This window comes from Dendronephthya gigantea, unplaced genomic scaffold, assembly GCF_004324835.1.
Source record: "Dendronephthya gigantea isolate DGI-Jeju-01 unplaced genomic scaffold, DenGig_1.0 000151F, whole genome shotgun sequence".
NCBI classification, from domain to species: Eukaryota; Metazoa; Cnidaria; class Anthozoa; order Malacalcyonacea; family Nephtheidae; genus Dendronephthya; species Dendronephthya gigantea.
Window position 1 is genome coordinate 71,099 of NW_021163161.1, and position 26,304 is coordinate 97,402.

At 36.7% G+C, this 26,304-nt stretch overlaps 1 protein-coding gene, 1 non-coding gene and 1 pseudogene across 2 annotated transcripts; all 3 read right to left on the bottom strand.

The window, feature by feature from the left end:
- Positions 1 to 6,292: 6,292 nt before the first annotated feature.
- Positions 6,293 to 7,066, bottom strand: LOC114537140 (the record flags this gene model as incomplete). Its single annotated transcript, XM_028558272.1, has 2 exons — positions 6,293 to 6,843; positions 6,886 to 7,066. Coding segments are annotated over 2 exons (732 nt in total), but the record flags the coding sequence as incomplete, so codon positions are not given.
- Positions 7,067 to 9,942: 2,876 nt separating this feature from the next.
- On the bottom strand, positions 9,943 to 10,061 carry LOC114537156 (annotated as a pseudogene).
- Positions 10,062 to 10,336: 275 nt separating this feature from the next.
- LOC114537153 lies at positions 10,337 to 10,455 on the bottom strand. The gene has a single exon (XR_003688558.1). It is a non-coding gene; the product is annotated as a 5S ribosomal RNA (ribosomal RNA).
- Positions 10,456 to 26,304: the final 15,849 nt, after the last annotated feature.

Genomic DNA, 26,304 nt, shown 5'->3' on the forward strand with positions numbered 1-26,304 from the left:
AGGAAGATTGACAGAACACTAATTGGTAAATGTCCTGGATGCAGACGAAGATTCTTCACAAAGCCATGTGGTCAGAAAATGGCTCCCCTGCCTACTTAAAGAATAACTTTACCCTTAAGAGCATTTGAGCGAATTGGTGCACAGATTTCGCCGGACCATTTCTGATGAAACAAGGACGTGGGAAGCTGCGGATGAAACCTCTGTCTAAATACCCATGCGGTCCACCTGGAAATTGCGTACAGCTAAGACACCGATTTGTTAATAAATGCATTTGTGCGGTTATGTGCACAGAGGGGGACGCCTTCTTAAGTTATCTCGGACAACGGAACGAATTTCGTGGCTGGAGAGAAGGAAATACGAGAAAAAGTCAAGAACTTCGATCAACAGAAGATAAGACCACTCGACACCAGTTAATCAAGTGGAAATTCAACCCTCCCTCCTTCCACATTTTGAAGGAGTCTTAAGAGTGCAAAGAAGGCGATGAGAGCAATTTTAGGAGATGCTGATATTACCGACGAAGAATTACATACAGCGATTTGTGGAGCAGAAGGACTCCTTAAAATGCTCTTTCATAAATATTTACAAAAACTAAATTCTTGTCGAACTTTTTGAACCAGCTTCTCACATGTGAGACTGAGAAAAGAATGGAATTGTCATCAAATATAGCCAGCATGATGCATGTAATGCTTGCAGTCCGTGGAAGTTATTTGTCCAGATGCATTAAAGATGAGCAGACTTGGATCTCTTACTGATTGCAATACTAGGTCATTCTGCCTCAAGTAATGCTTAGCTTTTAGTGAACACTTCTTCGATTGGATTAAGGTCAGGACTATATGGTGGTAAAAAACGAACCAAGGCCCTAGAGTTGTACACCTGATTGATAACATCTTGAACGTGATGCACTGGGTGGTTATCTATTTAAATATACCCTTATCATGAACATTTACGTGCAAATTAGAATACGCTTGGAAATGATATGTAAAATTTGATAAATTACACAAATTTGCTTACCCATGACGATAACGGACTGTGGGTTTTCCCTGTCAAATGGATTCATTACGGGTAGGAGCTGCTCGTGTAGGAACTGTGAAAACAAGCGTGCATTATTTTTCTTCCGATTTTTTTCACGAGGCGGATGCAAATAATTCCTTCACTTGAGATTGCCGTAATTGCAGAATAATGCGGTGCCTATCGTGAATAGCTGTAATTGCTAACAACAAGTCTCGTTCCTCAAGCACTATATCCATATTGCGGAGTTATTTGCTTGTCCTGTACAGTAAGACAAATTAAAGAACATTGAATAAGAGATACCCTGTGCTGTGACTTTTAAATAAAAGCAAATAAAATGCTGTCTTAAACTCATGACGGTGGAAGACTTATATATAACAATATTTATTGACAAAAACTTATACAACTTACAAGTAACAGTCCCAACTAACTAAACAGCTACATGAAACAAAAACTTTATACTGCTAGTGTTCATGTGATCATGGACACGTGTTCATAGATAGACTGACGTCATCGGAATATTAATGTTTATCTTAACACCCCCACTTAAACATATAATATTAACATTGATAGAAATATAACTATTTACAAAAATTGAGTTTACTCTGCTAGGATACGTTTCAGAAATACTTTCATTTTTGATCCTGTGACTGGCTTCGTAAACATGTCAGCCAAATTATCATTCGATGGAACATACATTACTTTTAACAAATGTTTCTCAATCTCAGATCTTACAAAATGATATCATACATCTATATGCTTAGATCTTTGATGTTGGACTGGATTCTTAGCTAATGCACCCTGATTATCGCATTATAGAATGATAGAATCAAACACATTTCTGGATGTATCTAGGAAGCTTTTCAACAATTGGAAAAGAAACTTTGCCTCTTGCACAGCAGCAGCAAGTGACGCAAGTGGACAGAGCCACTGTTGCTTGCTTTTGACTTTTCCAAGAAACCAAAGGTCCATTCTCACTCAACTGAAATCCATACCCTGTGATGCTACGCCTGTCTTCTGACGAAGCCCAATCTGCATCACAATAACCAATCAAAGTCATTGGTTTATCAACCTTCCGGAAAACAAGACCTTTATCTGAAGTACCTTTCAGATATCGTAGGACATGCTTGGCAGTGTTCAGGTGATCCACTGTGGGAGCGGACAAATATTGAGAGAGTTTTGTCACGCTGTAGCAAAGATCTGGTCTAGTAGAAGTCATCACATAGACTAAACTGCCAACTATCTCTTTATATAATCGTTTGTCAGCTGATTCTGAATCTACTCTGTCTCTGACATTCTTCGTTGAGTTCATTTCACATGGTGAGGTCCTAGGCTTACAGTTTTCCATTCCGAATCTAGATAGGATTTTCTCTATGTATTTAGTCTGACTCATCTTAATAGTGCCTTCTGTACAATTAAATTCTATTCCTAAAAACTGTACGTATTATTTGAAGCTACAAGAATATCGTCTACCCAAACTATTAGGATTGTAGTTGCACAACTTTCTACCTTAACATTAACGCAATTGTCAGATTCTGACTGAATAAAACCCTCACTTGTTACATAAGAATGCAACACACTATTCCAATTACGACTGCTTTGTTTCAAACCATATAACGATTTACGCAACTTTAGAACAAGGTTTTCGCCATTTTTCCCTTTGACAATAAAACCTTCCGGCTGTTCTACATACAACTCATGTTTCCTTATAATCAATTTCGGGAGTTTGGGAATACCCCTTTGCAACATAGCGTGTCTTGTAGCTTTCCTTTTCGTTTGGATTATTTTTAATGGCATATACCCATCTTCCACCCACTGCATTTTTACCCTCTCGTAGTTTCGTCAGTTCAAATGTGTTGTTATATTTTAGGCCTTGCATTTCATCTTCCATGGCTATTTGCCACTTGGAAGAATCATCGGAAGACATTGCTTCCTGATAAGACTTGGGAGCATCTGTTATTCTGTAGCAGTAATCGATTGTGAAATTAACAAGTTCGTTTTCTTCAATTTCATCGCCATCAACAAACTGCTCTAAATACTTAGGTTTTGTGCATTCACGCCTGGGATATCTGCTTGTATTAGTTTGCTCATTGTTTGTGCCTTGATTAGTTGCAGGCAATTTGTTAGTATTATCCCCTTCAACTTGTTTTTCATCTTCACTGCTTATTGGCATGTTGACAATCATTGGTTCTTCAGTCATCATTTCATGTGCTTGTTTTGGGGTATCGCTTACAATTTCAAATTTATCAGAAAAACGGACAATGCGGCAACGTTTAATGGTTTTGGTTTGGGGAAAGTATACTAGATAAGCTGGACTTCCCTTATCGTACCCAACAAATATTCCTTGTTCCCCTCTCTCATCTAGTTTCTTCTTTTCCTGTTTGTATGCATAGCAAACGATACCAAAAATATGCATGTTCTGAATATTTGGCTTGTGCCGTGTGAAAGCTTGATACAGTGTTCCCTTTATTCGCGGATTATAACAGCGGTTCATAATGTATGCGGAGTCCTAAGTGCGTAAGGCCAAAATGTTTTTGCCAACTTTGACTGAATTAATAGGCATCTAGCCATATCAAATAGTGATCTCCAATTACGCTCAATCGTGCCATTTTGATGCGGCGAATAAGGAGCTGATTTCTCATGTTTTATCCAATGTTTAATTAGAAGATCTTGAAATTTTTGCGAAGTAAATTCCGCCATTATCACTTCTAATGCACTTAACCTTACCAAATGGACTTATTTCTGCCAAAAACTTTTCAGTTGCCTTTAACTAGTCACTCTTATTAAATAGAGAATAAATCATAATCATACCCGAAAAATTGTCTACAAAAGCTAATACATAGCGGTAATATTCTCTTGCTATAGGATCTATTGGGCCGGTTAAATCGCAATCAACTAATTCCAGAATATTATTAGCTTGCTTGTCTGGCTTTCTGCTCTACATTGAGTCATTTTTCCTTCCACACATGTTCCGCAATCAAATTCTTTCATTCCTACAATTTTCATTCCTTTAACTACACTTTCCAAAGCTAAAACATCATTCAGATTACAGTGTCCTAAAATTTCATGCCAATCCTTCAAAGACTTAGACTTGCTATCCTGTTTTGACATGCCAGATGAGATTACGCTGTTTAAGTAATATAACTTATCTTCCTGTTCTATTTTAAATTCTGTACCATCTGGACTAACTAATTTAGCATGATTAGGAGAGAAATTCACAGTGGCACTCCTACTAACTGCTGCATGAACTGAGAATATATTCTGCTTGTAAGAAGGAATATAAAGAGCATTTTTAAGAAGAGCCTTGTGTGTTTTACCTTCAACATCACAGATTTCCACTTCAGCATCACCTCTTTTCTGCGCAAAGTTGTTTGACCTCTTCCCGTCTGCCAACTCAAGTGCCTTTCAGGATTAAATTGCGTATCAAACTTAACAAATTTGCTAAGATCATGCACTATGTGTGCTGTAGCCCCACAATCAACTAATATACCATTAACCTTATCAATATTATCAATATCAACACCTACTCCGAAAAGATATGACTGATCATCGTGCTCACTATCATGATAATTATTATTTCTTACAAATTTTGAGGCATGGTTTGTCGGTTTTCTTGTCCTCTTCTTTTGGCATCTTTCCATGTTGTGGGTGTTGTTTTTACAAACAGCGCACCAGCGGTTTCTTGAACGACATTCTGAAAACACCCATAGCAGATGATTTTTCCTTTGTTGTGCTTGCCAGATTTACCGAGAACTTCTAAGGCGCTATCTTCTTTTGGGTTTCCTTTTTCTGAGAGCTTTTGGGTCTCTTCAAAACTTCTTAATGAGATTTTACACTCGCTAAACCTTTGCATTACTACAGTTGAAAATGCGTTATACTCTTCCGTAGGTAGTTCTTTGATGATCATCGCGATCAGTAAACAATCACTTATGGTTTCCCCAGCGGATTTTAGAGATGTGGATGCTGTCTCTGCCCGCAGCATGTAATCTGTCACAGATTCTTTGCTCGACTTCGTAAGAGAGGTTAGTTGAGTTAGTTCGATATATAATGTTCACGCAGGATTGCCAGGGCCTTTTGTCCATCATTCACTGTGTCTCGGATAATTAGCGACAGACTGCGATCATCTAGTTACTTGTATCAGTTCGGCAAGTGTCCGCGTTTTTGGTTGTGTCTGTTCGTAGTTGAATTATATGTACATTGTGTAAGGGGACACTGTATTATTGTAACAATGTTTTATGGTAACGAAATGTCTCAACCTTGGATTTGATTCCTATAGCAGGAGATATGCACTTTTGCCATTGTTTTCCTTGCAAATTACCCACATATAATTGAATGCAGAATGAGTGTGTAAAGAATCAAATAATTCACTGTGATAAGTTGGTCTAAAATATTTGCACTTGAAATTTTTGAAAGAGTTAAGGCTGTTTTCCAGTTACGCATTTTACATACATACAGGCACGTAAAAGTCAAAATAGATGTTATCTTTGAAAAAGCTAAGTAAATAAATCAAAAGAACTTAGTTTTCCGCATATTTTAGTATGCACTTGTAGACCTAGATGTTAAATAATAAGAATTTCGAAGCATTTAAAGTTTACTGTGTGTGTACGTTCTTATAAAAAACGCAAAACTGGAAAGCAGTCTATGAATAATTGAGAAAGTGGATTTGTTTATAAAATAACTTTTAAACACGGGAATAATAAAAACACTGAAATCAAGACAAGTTGGGAACGTATTTATTAAAAATCATTACAATTATTATATGGATGCTAATTATACATACTGTACCCATATTGTATATCTATTGTATATAGGTGACATTTTACGTATTTCACACCCGTAAGGATCATAGAATGAATTTCGTAAATTAAATAGATAATTTAGTTTGTATTAGCACTAACATCGTTATAATATCATGCAACTAATTGACTAAAAAATAGCGATTATAATATAGTTTATACATTATATATTACTTTAATATATAATACTAGGGATTATAATGAACACTATGTCCAATGGAACATAAACCTATCCATTTTTTTATAGCCTAGACAGGTGATAATTCTACTAAAGCACTTGTATATTTTAGCCAAGGCTATGCTGCTATCTGCTCAGAGCCATACCTAGAAGCTTATTGTAGATTTCACAAACTGTTCAAAATGTGTTTGCGAAGTTCGCAATTACGTTTCGAATGTTCAAAACAAACTTTGAAAGTCAAGATCGTAAATTTGAGTCACGAAGCATTAAAATATAATAACAAGAAAATAAAAGTTTTAACATACCATTGTTAACATTTGGTTATACCAGCACGTTCCATACATTTGGTTAGACCAGCACGTTCCATATGCTCTTGACAAGATTCCATTTCACCTGGCAAGGATGGTGACTTCTCACTTCTCGATTCATCTGTCCCAAAGTATGAACGAATTTTGTCACAAATTTTTTTGAGGGATATACATCGTAGAATAGGTATTCCTTTAGTGATTTCTTTAACCTGCCTTAATGTTATTGACTTCCGCTTTATATGTTCAGAAAACGCAGATCCTAATTCCAAAATTTCATTTGGTGTCCATTTGTGCCTTTGTTCTGGATTTTCCACCTGAAGAGTGTCTGTGTTTTCTTCCATATTAGCTTGACCAGATGACCTCATTATCTTTGCCAGTTCATTTGAAGTTCTTACAGCAGATTTCCCTTTATTTTTTAACAGATAGTAATGATCAGCTGTTGATTGCTTATGAACCATAAGGTCCGCTAAGTCCCCACGTAAATCCTCATTCTGCTCATGAACTGCGGATACAGCAGCTTTTCTGAAGGCAGTTGCTCCTCCCATAGATGTTTCTTTCCCAAAAACTTTCCCCCAACATGATCCCAACTAGGCACCAACTTGCGATGACTTCATTTTCTTTTGGTTAGAAGTTAAAAAAACTGGCGAATCTTTATCTGTGTTAACATCTGCCAAACGATTTCTGAATTTCTGAATGTAAATTTTAGTATATCTGTAAAGAGATGCATTAAAAATAACATTCACAGAGCCATGAGAAGAGAGTGTCTTGTGGTCCCGATTGTTTCACAGTTCCAGGCTGTTTTTCATGGTCAAATTTATTTAGCCAATTTTCACGGAATGTTGTTTTATGCAAAATATTGTTTAAAGATGGGTTTGAACTATCGATATAATTGACAACTAATTCGACTTGTCTTCTACATTGTACTGCAGAACGATCATTTTTTTCCCACTATCTGCCCCTTTTAACCAATATTCAAATTTGTCAAAAATCTTTTGCAAGCTCTCATCAAAAACCACAGGAGTAATTGTGTTCTCACGAAGTTGTGCTTCATCAACGCTTATTTCAGAATTTCGGGATCCTTTGTCACTGCTTCCTCCACTATTATAAACAGCATCGTATATACTAGGAGAGTGCATGGCATGGGATTCGCTTTTTGTCTTTTTTGCTGGAGGCCTGTACATCGAAGATGAGACACTGCCATCACTGCCAAATGATTCAGATGACTCAGCTGAACTTAGGACTTCCACATCATGGCATACAGCATTTTGTAAGCATTTCTAATAGAATTTGCTGCCTCTCTTAATCCCATGTACATCAGTTAAATGGTTGTGAATTCTTTTAACAATTGAAGTACATTCGTCAATTGGACAAATAACACTTTTATAAACACGTTTTGTTTTCCTTTTTGATTCAGCTTTCCACTTTCTTAGACTAAACGAATTAAGGACAGAGTGGGCTTCTGGGGCTCCATTCATGACATTTCCTCATGTGCTGTGGGAGATGGACGACTGAAGAATGGCAATCAGGAAAAGGGCACATATGTTTAGGTCTCCCCTTCTTACATGACCCTTTATGTGGGGATGACGAGGATTTGTGAGAGCGCTTCTCACTCCCAGTGGGTGCAGATGATGTACATTGCTCTGGTTCCATTCCGCACTCCTATAAAAAGTAGAAGAATCGTGAAAGAAATAACTAAATTGTGGAAATTTGTGTACAAGTTTAAGGTAACTAGGAAATAAAAATATACATCACTTTGTGCAAAAATATTCATTTAAATTTTTCCATTTTTACTTTCTCAACAGTGCTCTGAACTGAGTTGTTTTGGGGGGACTAACTATAATTATTAATATATTATTTCTTCTAACGGTTATGTGAATGAACAAATTAACATACCAGGTTTAGGTTATCACGTTTTTGTTCTGTATTTTCTGGCTTTATGGCAACGTTTTCATTCAGTAACTCTTCAATATCATTCAAAAATCTATTCACCTCATCCCTGCAAGTAGATTTTAACTAAAAAATGAACAAAATTTTCTTCGATGTCTATGCCCTCTTAATAAGACTCTTAGTCTGGAAGAAAGTTTTTACAGTGACAAATGCAATTGAATAACTGAGTATTTTTAGAATATAAAAGAATCAGTTGTACAGATATGAAAATATTTTTCAAAAAAATGCTGAAGTAAAGAAATATAATGAATCAAACAAGCTTTTATTTCACAACATACCAGTTCAGGTATTTCAATCATAATTTGAACCTTTCTTTCATTTTCAATGTCTTCCCAATCATCTGAATATTTACTGCCAGCATCCTAAGAAATCAACACAGTTTCTGAACTCCTATGAGGTCAAAATATGCTTGAAAGAAATGAAAAATAAATTTCATAATCTTCCTAATATCTGTTTTAAATCCTTATATGACAAATATTTTTACTCCTTACTTACAAAGGACAAAAAAAAATAAGTGCGCCGAAATTTCATTAGGTCATTGCAAGTGCATAAAATTGTACATTGTACAAAACAGCAGAGTGCGAAAATATCTAAAATCAAACGAATCATCAATTGCGTTTTTGCGGAGCTATGTTTACCAGCAATGTAATTTATAAAGATTTAACTTTTCTGTGCATACACGCACATATAGAGATGTCTATACCATTTCAAATTACAGATAAGACTCACGGTCAAGGATGTGCTAATTGATTGCATGTCGCAGGCTTATATTTACAAATTACAAACTGCACATCTTCTTCCTCCTGTGGTTTATAAATACGTTTAAAGTTTGCAAACACAGTTTAATTTACTAATATATAAGCACTATAAATGTTAAAACAATCATTATTTCGATCAATCATGCTAATTAATGCATTGGTCGTTGGTGATCCTGGTATTGCGCCAAACTGGTTTTTGTGAAGGACAGAGAGGATAGCAGGCTGGACGAATTGTTGCACTACAAACTCTTCAGCCATTTTGGACATAATTGGGGTTAAGGGGATGGGTTGAATATGTTTACAATATGTTTACAAACATCTTTAATGGGTTTTGACTTAGGTATTGGGCCAACATTGGCTTTTTTCCAAATATCTGGGAGATGCTGTTCAAAGTAAAATGAGTTTATGATGCTAGTAATAGGAAGGGCCAGGAATTCCACGTATTCGCGTAGTAGCCAGCTTGGAATACCGTCTGGCCCAGATGCTTTACGAGGATTTAAGGGTTTTAACGCATTTGAAACTGATATTTCGGTAACTGTTAAAAAACTCGACATATCGCAGGCTAGGTTATCTGGATCTTCTAAAACCAAGGGAGAACTAACTTCGCCTGATTCGTTTTAACTTCAGTGATCAGACGAGAACTGGTTCTTTCCAAGTGGTATGGATGTAGACATCTTGTTTGAGAAAACAGGAATATTTGATCTATGAATATTTTTGGGTAAAGTTAAACAAAAATATTCTTCTTGGGCAAATTAATGAGAACATTGGAATAATTTTCTATGAATAAATCAAAAAGGGTTGACAACACGAACCATTCCCACATGGTCAACCATCCAAGTACTAACCTCACCTGAATTGTTTTAACTTCAGTGATCAGGTAAATTAATAACCCTTTTGGGTAAATTAATGAGAACATTGGAATAATTTTCTATGAATAAATCAAAAGGGGTCTACGACGCAAAGTATTCCCAAGTGGTCACCCATCCAAGTACTAACTTTGCCTGACTTGTTTTAACTTTGGAAGTCAGACAAGAACCGGTGCTTTCCAAATGGTATGGACATTGACATCTCGTTTGAAAAAACAAGAACTTTTGACTTATGAATATTTTTGGGGAAAGTTAAACAAAAATATTCTTCTTGGGCAAATTAATCAGAACATTGGAATAATTTTCTATGAATAAATCAAGAAGGGTTGACAACACGAAGCATTCCCACATGGTCAACCATCCAAGTACTAACTTCACCTGAATTGTTTTAACTTCAGTGATCAGGTAAATTAATAACCCTTTTGGGTAAATTAATGAGAACATTAGAATAATTTTCTATGAATAAATCAAAAGGGGTCTACGACACGAAGTATTCCCAAGTGGTCACCCACCCAAGTACTAACTTCGCCTGGCTTGTTTTAACTTCGGTGATCAGAGGAGAACCAGTGCTTTCCAAGTGGTATGGACGTAGACATCTGGTTTGAGAAAACAAGAACTTTTGATCTATGAATCTTTTTGGGGAAAGTTGATATATGTTAAATAAACTTAAAACGTTTTATAAAACGTCCAGTTTGGAACTGAAACTCATGGAACCTGCATACTATAAGTTGGTAACTAATTAGTATTACTATTCCACTGTAGAGTAAATCTATGTAGTATTACACAGTAATATACTAATGACTATGTTAACCTGAAGTTTAATCTTTGTTAAGTATTTTACAACTTATCTACTGTAATAATTAGTATTGCAAGTGGCTTAACAGTTGCTGAACAATATTTAATTATTGAAAAAATAACTCTAAATGGACGCACTACCCACTAGTTACAGTACCCTCACAGTCCTGCAGATAATCACGCCAATAATGCATCAGTGCAAGTTCTTGTCGACTGCACTTGTTGCTTCCAGGATCATCCATGTTTGGAGTGAACAAAATATTGACATTTGATGCTGATAATGATTTTGCTCGGGCACAAAATTGGGCTAAAAAAAGTTGCTTAATCCACATCTCCCCACTATTATATTTAAGTAATTGAGGTCATCAATTGGCAAATTTGGTAATGCAAAGAGAAGTGACAAGCAAAAAGAAGTGAAAAACAAATACCAGCAACTCAACTGCCATGGAATTTACGCACTGCAATGTAATCTATATAGATAATTGGCTGTGATAAGTTGCTTGTGAATTCATGATAGCTCAAACCATAAGTATTCTCTCCTTCCCCTAAATAAACACAAAGAGACTGTGGACAAGGCAGGACTGCTTAGTGGCTATAAAAAAAATGGTTGCTAAAAATTAGAAAACAACGTTACTTTTTTGTGAATTTTTCCACTCGCCAATTAACAGGGGTTTCATTATTTTTAAAGTAGCAACTTATTTTTAGAAAGTACTTGTAAGCAGCAAAATTTAGAACTTTCTATGAAAACTGATATGTGAACTGATAGAAAGTAGCCAGCAGAATTTGCCAGTTACCAGCTTCAATGAAACCCTGAGTCAATGTTGCAGGATTGACATTTCAGGTATCTACGAATAAGCTGACATGGGGGGGGGGTGGATAGAAAAATATTTAGTAAGATATTCTGGTAGGGTGTATGCCAAATGTTCTGCTTTACCAGCTTCCAAATCAAATTCTTGCTGGTTACAAAGTTACAACACGATGGCGGTATATAACTACAACATTAACTAATCATTTACTACATCAAAAACAATTGTCCATCTGCTAAAAACAATTATCCACGTACCAATTTCATTATTTATTATATATAATAGTAAAACTGTATTTAAGTCTTGTATTTATTTGTAAGAGAACCTTCAATCATCATGCAGTGCGAGCTTCATCCACAGTTGGGTTTATCAGAGTGCTTTCTTCACCATAAACCAGATATTCATAAACTGCTTTTGAAAGGCAGTTTCCAGTTGATCCACCATTACACAAGGAAATGGCCAATAATAATTTACCAGCCATGCAATAATGTATCTTTGAACAGGCTATAAATATGGACATGCACGTCACAGATATATAACTCTTGTTATATTGAGATTAATGAAACCTCCATCAACAATGGCAACCCTACCCTATAGTAACTTACTTCCCACTCCAATAAACTACGGTTGGTTTTTCATACCATACCTTGTGAATTTGGAATTACACCAATGTTTTTGTCAACACCCCCAAAAATGCCAGATGTATCATACATTGATTTCACTGCTAATCTCAGAAATTCACAAGTAGGTCCACACCTTGATCAACAGCTCCTTCTGATGTTCCTACATCATCTGCAAACTTTACACTTAACTTTCTCTCTGGAATAAAACTTGGTTTAGACAACTTGCTTAAGACATCTTTCCAGCAATGTTGTCTTCTTATGTTTATCAAATCTCTCTCATATCCTTCATCTGAATTAATAACAAGGTCAACATGGGACTCATTATAGCCTCTAGTTTTAGTTGTGTTGATGTATCTTCCCTAAAAAAGTATTTGATTCACATCATTAGCAAAAAAAGCTATACATGAAGTTATCAGCACTTATTCCTGACAAAAAAATAAAGCAACCAATCATACAGTTATCTATTAGTTAATTAGTTTTAAATACTTAAATTATTTAGTCAAAACATAGATATGATACACAGTAGGCTCATCAAAAACACAATTTTTGCTATCATAGTACTATTTATCAATCTTATACCATAAACAAGGAAACGCAAAAACATACCGCTCTTCCTTTGGTAATGGATAAAACAGATTTGGAAGGCATATAGTGGCATATAGTGTTTTTCATAACATTATGGTGTGTCATAATCTAACTTCCAAAACAAACTCTTACCTCAAGGAATCTTCATTAAAGCATAAATATTATTCTGTGCACACACCTCTGTGTTTAATGCAAATATACCTGTACTATTTGGGTTATAATATTAAAAGTATGAAAATGAATGCATTTCAATGGACTTTATTAATGACAAAATAAAACAAACTGTTATTGTAATTGTAATTTAATTAGTATGCAGACTGGGGGTGTGTCACAGCTATAAAATAACTTGTGTAATCAGTAATAGGGGTCAGTTAATAAAGACAAGTATATAATCTCAGGTTCACGTTTCAAAACATGGTGTCAAGTGTAGGATATAAAATATGTTGAAAATAAACGTACCAGAGAACTTTGAATTTGCCAAGCCACAACTGTGGCCTGAATCGAAACAGCACTTTGAGTGTTATAGAATAGCGACTAAGTTAAACAAAGAAGACAATGTAATTCAAATCAGCACGCTTATTTACTCGATGGGGAAACAAGCAGAACATGTCTATAAAATCTTTAAACTTGAGAAAGACGAGGAAGAGAAATACGAGACAGTTCTAGCACAATTTGATGCTTATTTTGTCCCGAAACGAAATGTAATTCACCAGCGAGCACAGTTTTATCAACGCCGACAGCATGCAGTAGAAGCCTATATGAATTGGCAGAAAACTGTGATTTTACTGATGCACAAGACGAACAAATTCGAGATCGAATAGTTATTGGTCTATTAGATAAAAACGTGTCCACAAAGTCTACAAATGAAAGCGAGTTTGGATCTACAATTGGCAGTAGAAATAGCGAGACAAGCGGAGTTAGTTAAAAGCCAGTTGTTCGAGCGTGAGTAATTTAACACAAAGCAGATTGACAAAGTGCAACGACAGAGGAATTATCGCAGAGCTGATTGGAATAAAAGACTGTCGTTATCGTCTCAACAACAACAGCGGTGTGGTAGGTGTAATAGAAAACACGTTCATGAGTCACACTGTCCTGCAAGAGGTAAGAAATGTAAAAAATGTGCTAAGATAGGGTATCTTGCTGCTGTGTGTAGAACTAAAACTGTGAAAAGGGAAGCTGTTGGTAAAGTTTTGAAGAAGTCGGACGAACATGTTCGAGAAACGGACGAGACTTTCTTTTTGGGTTCTGTTATGTCATGTGGTCATGATAGAGATTCCTGGCAAGTTGAGCTTGAGTTGAACCGGCAACTAACTAAATTCAAGATAGATACCGGACCTCATGTAACAGTTATACCAGAAGCCACTTTAGTACCACGTCCATTACTTCAATCAACAGCAGCTGCCGTTCAAGGTGCTGGGGGAATAATTGCATGCATTCGGTGAAATTACTGCAATATTATCATATAAGTTAGTGGATTATTCCGTTTGTATTTTTGTGGTTTGGGGAGAAAATGTGAACTGTTTGCTGGGTCGGGAACTTTCCACTCAAATGGGTTTGGTTAAGAGTGCATGAAATTACTGATCACAGCGTATTTGGAGATATAGGACTCTTGAATTGTGAGCCTGTTAAGATGCCTGTTTAAATCATAATGCTAAACCCTATGTATAGTGTGAGTACCCCGAGGCGTATACCTTTTCCTCTATTGCCATTAGTTGAAGCTGAGTTGAAAAGAATGAAAGACAAAGGGATCATTGAAGAGGTGACAGAGCCAACTGAATGGTGTGCCCCTATTGTCCCAGTCCCAAAGAAAAATGGTCAAATACAAATTTGTGTTGATTTAAAAAAACTAAACGAAGCTGTTAAGCGCAAAAGATATGTTTTGCCCAGTTTAGAGGATATTGTGCCTTCACTGCAGGGACTAAAGTCATCATGGATGACATTTTGGAAAATCGTTTGAGGAACATGACTCTCGGTTGAAAGAAGTTCTGAATACCGTTGAAAGTTCTGGATTCAAGTTAAATAAATCGAAGTGCGTATTCCGCAAAGAAGAGCTCAGATATTTTGGTCAGCGCGTGGGTAAAAATGGTGTTAAACCTGACCCTGAGAAAGTGCGAGCCATTGTCGAGTTGTCTGCTCCAACCAGTGTGTCTGAATTACGAAGATTGTTAGGTATGATCAATTACTTGAGGAAGTTTTGCCAGATTTGTCAACGGTATTAAAGCCTCTAAGTGAACTTTCGAAAGGAAGTGCCACTTGGGTTTGGGGGCCATCCCAAGCAGAATTTTTAGAGAAGGTGAAGCAGCTGATATCTTCTGCTCCTGTATTAGTGTTTTATAATCCGAACCGAAAGACGGGTAGTCGGTTCTGATGCCAGTAGTTATTGAGTCGGTGGTGTGTTACTTCAAGAAGGAGATGACAAATCCTTACGACCGGTTGCATTTTGTTCTCGGACTTTAACACAAACAGAAAAAAGTTACGCCTAAATTGAGAAGGAATGTCTTGCAGCAGTTTGGGTCTTTGAGAAATTCTATTGTTATTTGTCTGGTCTTCCTGTATTTGAGTTACAAACAGACCATAAGCCTCTTGTTCCGTTGATAAATCAGCAAACCCTAGACAAAGTTCCGATTCAATGTCAACGGCTATTAACGCGTCTGCGCAGATTTAACGTCAAATCTGTTCACATTCCTGAGAAAGATCTTGTTCTTGCGGATGCTCTTTCCCGAAGTCTGTTGTCTTCCAATGCCAATGTCAGCGATAATCTTGATGATGAAGTTCGAATGTTCCTAAACGTAGTTGAGTCGAGTAGACCAGCATCGAAAGAGAAGATTCAGCTAATAGAAAGTGCGACTAAAGAAGATCAAGTGCTGCAACAAGTAACCAAGTTAGTTCTAGGTAGCTGGCCAAAGTATCAGACACAGGTTCTGGAAGAAGTACGAGGGTTTTTCCCCTATTGTGGCGAACTTTCGTATGTCGAAGGGAAATTAATTTATCGTGATCGGATAGTTATTCTAGCGTCATTGAGGGAGGAAATGCTCCAAAAGATCCAAAATGGTCATCTTGGAGTGACAAAATGCTTGAAACATGCGAATTCTTGTGTGATGGCCTGGTATTTCCAAAGACATTAAGGAGGAAGTTTCATATTGCAAAAAAAAATATTCCTCTTGGACAAATGAATGAAAACATTGGAATAATAAATCAAAAGGGGTCTACAACACAACAAGCTAAAACCATACGAGTTCCCAATACACAATTGTTATAGACGATTGGAGCCGGAAAATTATATGGCTATGTGTTACAAGCTCCAACAATTAACTAGAGATCCCAGCTTTGTTTTACCTTTAAAGTGTGCGGGAGTATGGTTGCCCTGTTAAACTACATAGTGATTGCAGTAGTGAGAATGGTATAATGCCCACATTGCAGCAGTGTGAATTTTGCTCCAGTGTCAACGCTCATTTTTTTGGCACCTCACCATCTAATCAAAGGATAGAGTTCAAGCACTTTGTAGTGATACAAGCCGCAACAAAATTCTTCCAGTTCATTCCTAGGGAACGTTATAAATGAACATGTGAACATGGTTGTAAGAACTGTGGCAAGGCACTGTAGCTTCAGTGCCTGCATTGCTTACCGGAAAAGCAATCTGAACAAACATTGCTAAATATTATTCCCACACTATATTATATGATCTATGAGCCCCACTAAGAATACGAGAAAAATTATTAAGATGGCTAGATCAGGTACATTCATACGGAGTTGAAGTAATCTTAATTGCCCTATGTTTTTGACGGGCATCTCGATTTCAGCAATTTTTGTTTGTCAGGATGATTTTGAGCACACAACACCATGGTGCTGCGGTTTCATCCTAGGTGAATGCTTAACGCTTTATATTCACCCTTCTGCGTGTGTTGCTCGCATCAGCTAAAAGCAGGTTATATTCGAAAGTCGAAACTGAAACAGGAGCGTACATAGGTAAGTTTTTTTTACTATAAATCATGTAAAATTTACACTTATTCGTTGCTGGAAGCATTCATCAAGGTAGCAAATGGTTTAGTGACATTTCTCACACAGAAGACGATGTTCTTTTATGAGTTTTCAGTGTTATTATTTGCTCGCTTTTTGCCGATAGAACAGTGGATGTTGAGTCGCTTCTCAGGGTGACTAATTCTGATCTACCAATGATAGATCAAAACTTGCGAAACAACACACCTTTTTTATAGTTAGTAGATTACAAAGAGTTTTATCAAGGGAGAACTATTAATGCATTTGATGAAGATGAAAATCACAACTTGTATTATACATTACGTTCAGCTTTGATGAATGCTTTCGCAAGCAATGATTATGCATTCATAATATTAGAAGGCTATATTATGGCTTTAGTAAAAAAAGGCCTTACAGGTATTTATTTGTTTGATTCTCATTCACGAAGTGCTTGTGGTATGCCTGATTCAAATGGTACTGTAGTTGTATTGAAATTCACCAACATTTTTATGCTAGAACAGCATTTGTATACCCTCTCATATGAGTTAAATAGTCAATTTTTTGAGGTTGTACCTGTTGAGTTTCACATATAGTCTCATGCAACTGATGCACCTATGTAACAAAGGTGCAAAATGAAACTGAATGTCAGAGAAAAAATAGGCTTCAAAAAGCTAGATAATATAAGAAAAGAATGATTTTAAATGAAACAGAAATTGACAAAGAAATCAGGTTGCACAAAAATAATGCACTTCAGAAAAGAAAAAGGTCAGAACAAACTCCATTTGAGAGGAAAAAAAGGCTTGATAAAGTCAGGGAAGGTGTGAAAACAAAGCTTATGCCTACAAGTCAGCAAGTACCTGTACTTTCTCAGGAAGATTATTTAAAAGAATTTGATTCTGCCAAACAAGTATTATGAACAAAGTTGGCCTAAATCATTTATGTCAAACTTCCATATTTCAATTAAATTTTCAATTTTTCAGTGTACTGTTGGTCATGAGGCATGGCTATTAAAATCAAAACTTAGGTCACCAGACACTTACATATGCTCACAGTGCAGTAGGGAAAAAAAAGTCCAAAAAAGTTTTCAAAAGAAAATTCTATGATTCCTTCCCCAATTCCTCCTGAGTCGCAAGGTTTGACTCAGGTAGAAGAGATGTTAGTTGCTCATGCATTACCTATAATGAGAGTTGATCTTAAACCAGGTGGCAACGAGGTTATTCTGAGCATTGTGTAATCTGCCCCAAAATGTGAATGAACTTGTATCTTCCTTGCCATGGTATCCAAAGGATAAGATATCTGTTAGATATAAAGATATCTGTTAGAAGGCAAAAAATTCTTGATCCCTTGTTGTGGTTTAAACAACACAATCATTGTTATAAAAATGTAGAAATTAATACTCAGGCACTATATGAATTGCCTGGAGATGGGATTCCATCAAATATTTTAGCTGTGGAGACAAATGATGATGATGATGTCACTCATGAAACTGTTGGAAATGATGTAGGTCCACCAACTAATAACTCATCTGAAGACACTGTATATGATGATAATTCTACTGATATAAGTAGTTTCGTACTGAAGAACACCAACAAGAACTAGATGCTATAAGAAATCAACTCTCTGCTAAGGAACCAATGTCTTGGCCCACAGTAGATCAGCCAATAAATGAATACCAAACCCAATATCTTGCAACCATGGCATTTCCTACACTATTCCCTGATGGAAAGGGAGACGCAACAAATCAAGCACTCCAAAGAAATGTTACTCTTTCAGAGCGAATCAAGCATCTCATCAAAATTGATGGTAAGTGGGTATACCGATTTTCTAGTCATCCAAGATTTTGGTACTGGGCATTTAAATATGATTCAGAGAATGAGAACTTTGCAACAAACTGGCATATTTCTGAAACAGAATCCAGGTGAAGCATATCTTACGATTGATGAGTTGAAGAAATGGCAGCTAGTAACAATTCTGCTGCCTTCATTCAGGTCTCTAGGTATGTTGCTAACATTGCTGGTTCAAATGCATATTGGCATAAGATAAAAGAAAACCCTGAAGCAATAATAACAAATGTTGGAACACCTACACTGAACTTCACTCTTTGTTTGGGGGCAACAGTGACAACAGCAATAAGGCAAAACGTCAAAATGTCATTAATAATCCACATCTTGTTGAGTGGTTCTTTACTCAAAGATTAGAGAGCTTTATTAAACACTGGTTGTATAATACTCTTGATGCAAAATGGCACTGGTTCAAGTATGAATACCAAGGTAGAGGTAGCATACACTGCCATGGCACTGCTAAACTAAAGAATGATCCGGGATTATGTGAACTCGCTGAGATTGCCTTAAAAGGTTTCTTAGCTCAAAAGTGCAAAGATGAGCATGGCCATAGATACTGCAGAACAAAACCAGGATATTGAAGCTGGTAAATGAAGCAGCTGGCATTGCATGTCAGTATGTTGATTGGTTGTTATCGGCAGTTAATCCTAACTCACCAGAAAACAATATGTGGGTCAGGCCACAGGTACATCCATGCCAGAGATCATATAAAGATATTCCAAAAGAAAACCTAGATTCTGATTACATTGATCTGTTAAATACAGTTCAAATGCATACCTGTTTTAGTACTTACTATTGTCTAAAAAATAAACACAATGATTCTGATTTAAAATGTAGATTTAACTTCACATTTGAACACTGTTCACAGACAAAGTTGGAATTTGAACAAGTGCAAACTAAGAGTAGTGAACCACATTATAGAGCAAAAATTGTCACTAAAAGAAATTATTCCAGACTAAACACTCAGCTACAAGGCTGGAGGGCGAACTGTGAAGTTGTGATTGATCATTATGCTTGTTTTCCTTGTTTCATATTATGATTGTTCAGTTAACACTGAACTATAAAATTCGCCGAAAGCTTGCCGAATTGTACCGAGTATGTTCGGAAGCTAGTTGTGCATTCGAAGCTGCGATCACAGCAACTAGTTGACACGGTCAGCGTGCAGATTATTGAGCAATTGTTACTAAATATAGTAACGTTCGGACACGGTGCGTGCAGTGTAGCAAACCAATCACAGGGCAAGCTTTTGCCACGTGAGACACGGTGCGACACGGTGCGACACGGTGGTCTGTTTTTGATTGCGCAATAAGCATGATAAACAATAAAGTTCGACACTTCTTGAGTTCAAACTCCGATATAGTTTATACATAACACGTTAAATTGGTCTGTTGCTGCATCCTGGCTGATTCAGGCTGAATCGAATGCATTAATACATGAATCCGTCGAAATTTCTCAAAAGCAAATCTAAGCGAACATATTTCAGGGGAAATATCGCTCTTCAGGCTACAACATGATGGAATTATTCACTAAAGAAAGGCTTTGCTCCCTCGCGTTTATATACAATGGCAACGACAATTTTTAAACTGCTATTTCCCAAGAGACTAATACTGAAAATCTTTACTTAATGTCCTTGTAAGGTAAGACTTTTAGGTTTTAAATCGAACTATGGGCGCTCTCCTTTATACGAAAAAACACCCAGACCAGTTCAGTTGTATTTCGGTACCAACAGATTACTGGTTTAATTTTTTAAGTGTTTCAAGAACTCTGCATTCAAGTATATCGTTATTTACATCTGCCTAGCACAGGAAATGCAGTTTCACCGCTATTTTCTTAACAAAATACTCTATTTCAATTTAAAATATAACCAGTCTGACCTTTTTGGTCGCTGGAAGCGCCCTATGATACAAATTTGCATTTATGCTGTAGTCTGTGACTAATTTGTGTATGCAAATTTAACGTTATGTTGAGTGTGAATGAAATATCAATAAATACCTTACCGAAAAATTTTGAAAATGGTTTTGTGGTTTTACGAAAGTACCGGGATTGTTTCTAGGGTCCATAGCCCCTTCGCCATTTGCACCACCCCCCCCCACCCCCGCTCCGGAAATTTTTTAGTCCTATATGACACGGTCAGATTTTCGGCTGGATCCGCGCCTGACGGTTTTACAGAAAAAGTCACAGCTGTGCTTTGGAATGGCCCAAGCTATCCAGCCTCAAGCAGTAGACATTGATGAGGTGTTGGCGAAACATAACGTACAGCAAAATGAACAGGGTAAACAACCTCCTCTGCAAGCGGAAAACGTCGCTGCCAATGTTGTTCCTGCTCCGCATAAGCACACTGCAGAGCGAGCTTCTGTTCAGGTATAAATGCTTTCTTCCCTGTGTTTGCACAGATTTCCCCTTTAGACAGTCCTATTTAGTCATTGTAATCGTTTTCACTTAATCCTGCACCGGCAAGTTGATTACAACAGAGATTTTGCCAGGGTGCTCACTAGCTTATTCAATTTCCTTTCTGGCTATCTGATATCTAGAGGGGCTTTCTTAGTATGCCTTATACACTGTCTGCGAAGGAGTTCTTGTGTTCAGATGCTAGCTTGGGCATTGGCTGTAGGTCCTTATTAGTGCAAAGTTTGAGAAACTTTGCAGTATTGTGATGAGTGGCGAAAATTCAAACGAGTCAGTCAGTCAGTCAGTCAGACAGTCAGTCATAGTGTAAACTTTACGGGGGGTAGATTGATTTATGCGTATAGTACCTTTTTGTATATGATCAGTAATTCAAAGTTTTTAAATCAGTTTAACTTGCTTTATTTATTAATTCTCTACATCCCTTTTGCTAAGTTCACCAAAATATTGAGGAATTTTGACCGTTACTGTAAATTTTGAAGCATTGCTTTTCCGCGGTTTGGGTTTTGTTTCAAAGGGATTTGCGCAGATTTGCCCCCGGAACACCCGATTCTTTTCATATACGTCGCAACTGCGCATGTGCCGTCGAGCCTTCAACATTATTCACGATGTAAAGAAACGAGGAGCGACGACCATTGCTTCAAAACATTCCGGGCGTAAAAATTGTGCAATTCTTTGAGAATCTACGCAATTTATGAACTTATGTTATGAATTACGAGCATTCAATTCGACACAAATATAATTTGGAAGGTTTATTCCATAAATAGAGCTACATAAGAGGTTAGGAAGAAACGACGCTGTGTTGTAAATTTTATGTATTGATAGATCTCTAATCTCTTACACGAATGACGAATATATATTATGTCGATAGCAAGTCGATACCTGGTATTCTGCATACAGTACATAAATGATACTATACAAAACGGGCATTTTGTGCAGTAATCAAATCATTTTGGCGGTATACAGTATTGATTATAAGTATATTGTTTTGTATCGATTTATGCGTCGAAGTATCCACATCATAGACATAATATGCACCGCGGTTTATTTACATTATTTACAACGCAACTATTTTGGCTATTCTTATGAAATGACGGTAAATTGTTGCCATCATATAAATGTAGTGAATGTAGTCACAGTTGTTTGACGAAGAAAAGAGACTAAACTGAGAAAATCACGCCCGGTTTACATGGGCAACTAAAATTATAATTTAATAGTGACAGTATTTGCGACTAACGTAACTTGAGTACTTTGAGTAATTTCCTTTTGATTAATGTTTAACCTAGTTCATTATATTTTTACTGGCATAAGTCAAAATGTTTATGTTGGGAAAACGTGTTGCTTAGGTATTACAGGGCATGAAAACTTTGCACTATCCTTGGATCCCTAGTTTTTCTTTATGCATGCATGCACGCTTGTAGCCTGGTTCGTCTTTAGCTTGATTGATTTGTGCGTGTTGTATTGCTATACTTGCTAGTTGTACCATTTTAATACTAGGTTTGGGGTAACGTAACTATAGTTGGGTAGCTTAAGGCGTTTAATTTTTTGTGCTTTTCTTACATGGTAGCTTTAGATGCTCATTAGCTTCTTTCACCATTTGTGGTACAGGGACTTTGTATGTGTTGGGTAAACCGCAGCTTTACAATAAAGCGACTCTATAGTATAGGCCTTTGAATTTATGCTTTTGAATAAAGCGATTCTATAGTATATGCCCATGAATTTACCCTTTGGAATAAAGCAATTCAATAGTATATGCCCTTGAATTTATGCTTTTGAAGAAAGTGATTCTATAGTATATGTCCTTGAATTTATGCTTTTGAATAAAGCAATTCTTTATTCTGATAGCTCCCTGGATTTCAGCTTTTGGATAAAGCGATGATTTCCCTTTATACTGTTCAATAAAGCAACTTTCTATTATATATGCCTGTGAATTTATGCTTTTGGAAAAGCGATTCTACAGTGTATCCCCTTGCATTTATGCTTTTGAATAAAGCAATTCTTTATTCTGATAGCTCCCTGGATTTCAGCTTTTGGATAAAGCGATGATTTCCCTTTATATTGTTCAATAAAGCAATTCTATATGATTACATCCACTAGCCCACATACCTTTGGATACATGCTTTTTAATAAAGCCATATTCTTTTGTTTACACCGGATGACTTTCCCTTGCAGGATTTATGTTAGTCTTCCCAGCACACTCGGATTCTTAGCTTGGTTTTCTGAGTATTGGAGAGGATAGGTGTTGTATGCTTTTGTGTTGTAAATAAAAAGTATGAGTAAGAGAGGAGAGTGTGTGAAAAAATTTTTTCCCCATTCTTAGTTATTTCGGCAAAGGGCATTGTTTGGCAAGGAGGAGCAGTGAAAATATAATACAATTCATTCCTTACTGAAACTACCAGGAGCAAGAGGTGACAAAAATGTCACAGGACAATTTCTTTGCAGATTACAAGAAAGCCTTAATAGTATTGATTATATTATAGTAGATGAATATTCTATGCTCAGGCAAAATACATTTGGTTGGATTGACAAACGCTGCAAACAAGCAACTGGTCACCATGGTTATGTACTTGAGGAAAATCTTTCATTTTGACTGGTGACCAGGGGCGGACTGGCCTATACTTAATTTACCGGGAAAACTCAGAAAGGGGGCGCTTGGTCATTGTAGTTGTAACGTGAAAAAATGTTGTTGACTATGCATCATGCATGTGCTGCGATATCGATTGTAAATTTGTGATCGCTCATGTTGTCTGTGATGTAAGGAAATTCTACAAACACACTATATGTTGAACAGTAAAATGACTATAATTTATTCCATAACAAGCAATCGACGAAATACAGAGGATCCTTTAGCTAAAATAGCAATTATATCATATATAGTAATGCTATCAAGCAAGTCCTTGCTTTTCATTAACATGATAGCTTCCAATTTATCATTTGCTAAGTTTGCCCTTAGTCTTGTTTTTATATGTTTCAACTTGCTGAATGCTCTTTCACAGCTAACCTGTGTAAATGATAGTGTTAACAAATATTCGTACACAATAAACAAATTTGTTAAAGCTGATGTGTTGAGCGAGTATTTGAAAAGAATTTTGTAACAGTAAGCAAGACAATGTTTGCAGCTTCCTTTACAAACAGCTTTTCGATCAATCTGTCTTGGAGTCTCACTGACCTCGCCGTCATCATCTTCATCACTGTTTTCCTCCTCACTGCTGCTGTTAACAACATCATCATGACCATCATCAGATTTATCAGGAGGTGATCGCGATAGTGCATTGAAATTTCTTGCGAAACAGCATAATTCTTCTCTTAGTGACAAAGGATCAACACCAGCGATGAAAGCAACTTTAGTAAGGCTGTTTTCTGGAACACCGGACAATACTATTTCATTAAACCGATGTGGATCCAGATATGTTGTATCTTTTATCAACTGAGCGTTTTGAGAAAAGCGTTCGTCAATACTAGTCGTAATCTGGTCAACTACTCGTCGAAAAACGTTTGCACGAATCCGTACAATTGAATCCTCGGGTACCATATCAGATGCTTGCTCTCCTGGCATTCTTTATTTCCGAGAAACTCTTACATCTTTTAATTGCAATTCAACTTCGATGTGGTCTAGATCTTTTTCAGCCAGTTTTGCATTCATTGATCGCGTAAAATTAATTGCCGTTTGATGAACTGTGTCAAATGAGATCCTGTGCAGTTCATTTTTGGATGATTGCACCATGTTCCAAGCACTGAGATAGTCCAGACCACTTGTTTGCAAATAATCAGATGCTTGACGTAAGATACTATACACAAGAAGTAGCAACAACGCCGACAGAATATTACTGAATTGCAACCATTTTTCCAGCAATGCCGTTGCCTCAACCTGCCTGCTTTGACCACCATCTTGTGTCACCAATCTTCTGCAGCTTCTTTAGCTTTGCTGAACCAATTGCTTCGTCATCTATTATCCTCCTTTAAACATCCATTCGTTTGCACGAATCTGAGAAAAATGTTGCTGTGCTTTGAAGCAAACCAATCAAGTTTTTCACTTCTGTTATGTTTTCCACCATATCTGTAGCAGCAAGGTTCAAGACATGAGCGTAACACCAGGTGTACACCGAGTTTGGCGAAACATCCTTGATAAGCTTCTGCACACCTCCAAACTCCCCACGCAATAGACGTATTTGATGCACCGTCAAATGATTCGCCAATAATATTTTTCATCTTTAAACCTTGTTGCTCAACTTCTGTGTTCAAAAGCTGAAAAATACCAGCTGCTGATGCATCAGAGACTTTCTGTATCACAAACAAACGCTCCTTGACTTCCAGGTTAAGAACATAACGCAAAATTATTGTTTCCTGCTCTACAGTTGCCGTATCTTGAGTACCATCCATCTGTACGGAAAATTTCTTTTCTCCGATTTCTTGAATAATCTTTGACTTAATGATGTTTAAAATTGCTTGCAAAATCTTGTTAACTGTGGTCTTTGATAGCATTGTTACTAAATTTCCTCGTCCACGACTTTTCTGTTTGCCTTTCCGTTTCATATTTTCTAGTCTTTTCTTACTCTCGTCAATTATTTTCTGTACGTGGTTGTTTAATGGCACGTCAAACTCCGAAATCAAGAGGATTGTTTCTAAAAAATTGCCATGATCAACTGATCTATCATCTAAAGTGTATGCCGACTCTCTCTTTTCGGTGCCCTCTAAATGGCAACGATTGTTTACCAAGGTATTTTATTACAGATATAATTCTTTCTAAGACACGTATATTGTCTTGAATATCGTGCTGTCGATCATTGGCCATTTCCACATTAACAAGAGAGCTTATATCTTTGTTTGACTGGGCATGGATAAGTGCCATAACAGAGGAATTATGTGACTTCGATGACTCGTGGTCAGATATTCTTTCATATATATGAGAATACTGAGTAAAACCATTGATGAAAGCAGAGGAAGAGTTTGCAAAAGCTAAACAAACATTGCAATAAACACCCATGACCTGGCGATCGATAACTTTTATAGTTATCCACTTACGATCGATGTATTTCTTTTCCTGTACTTTTCGTTGGTACACGCGCTTAGGATCAAAAGGCAAATTGTGAACATCTGCATAACAGTGTTGACAGCAACTACTTTGAACAAATGCTACTTTCTGATGAAGTGTTGTACTGGCTGAAAGTTTTTGAAACTGATCTTCATTGTCAGCTATCTTTGTAGTTTCGTTATCAATGTGTTCATAATGTATTTCTGGATTTTCTGCTGTGGTATCATCAGAGGATTTTTTCCCTTGTGGTGAGTCTTGTGTAAAACACCATTGTGTTAAAGCGCGTCCCATAATGAGGAATCAAAACCATCTGTTACATGTTTATTGATATATAATGTTATATATTGGTGTTTACGAGCCCGGACGAGTGGGAGAAATTTTGC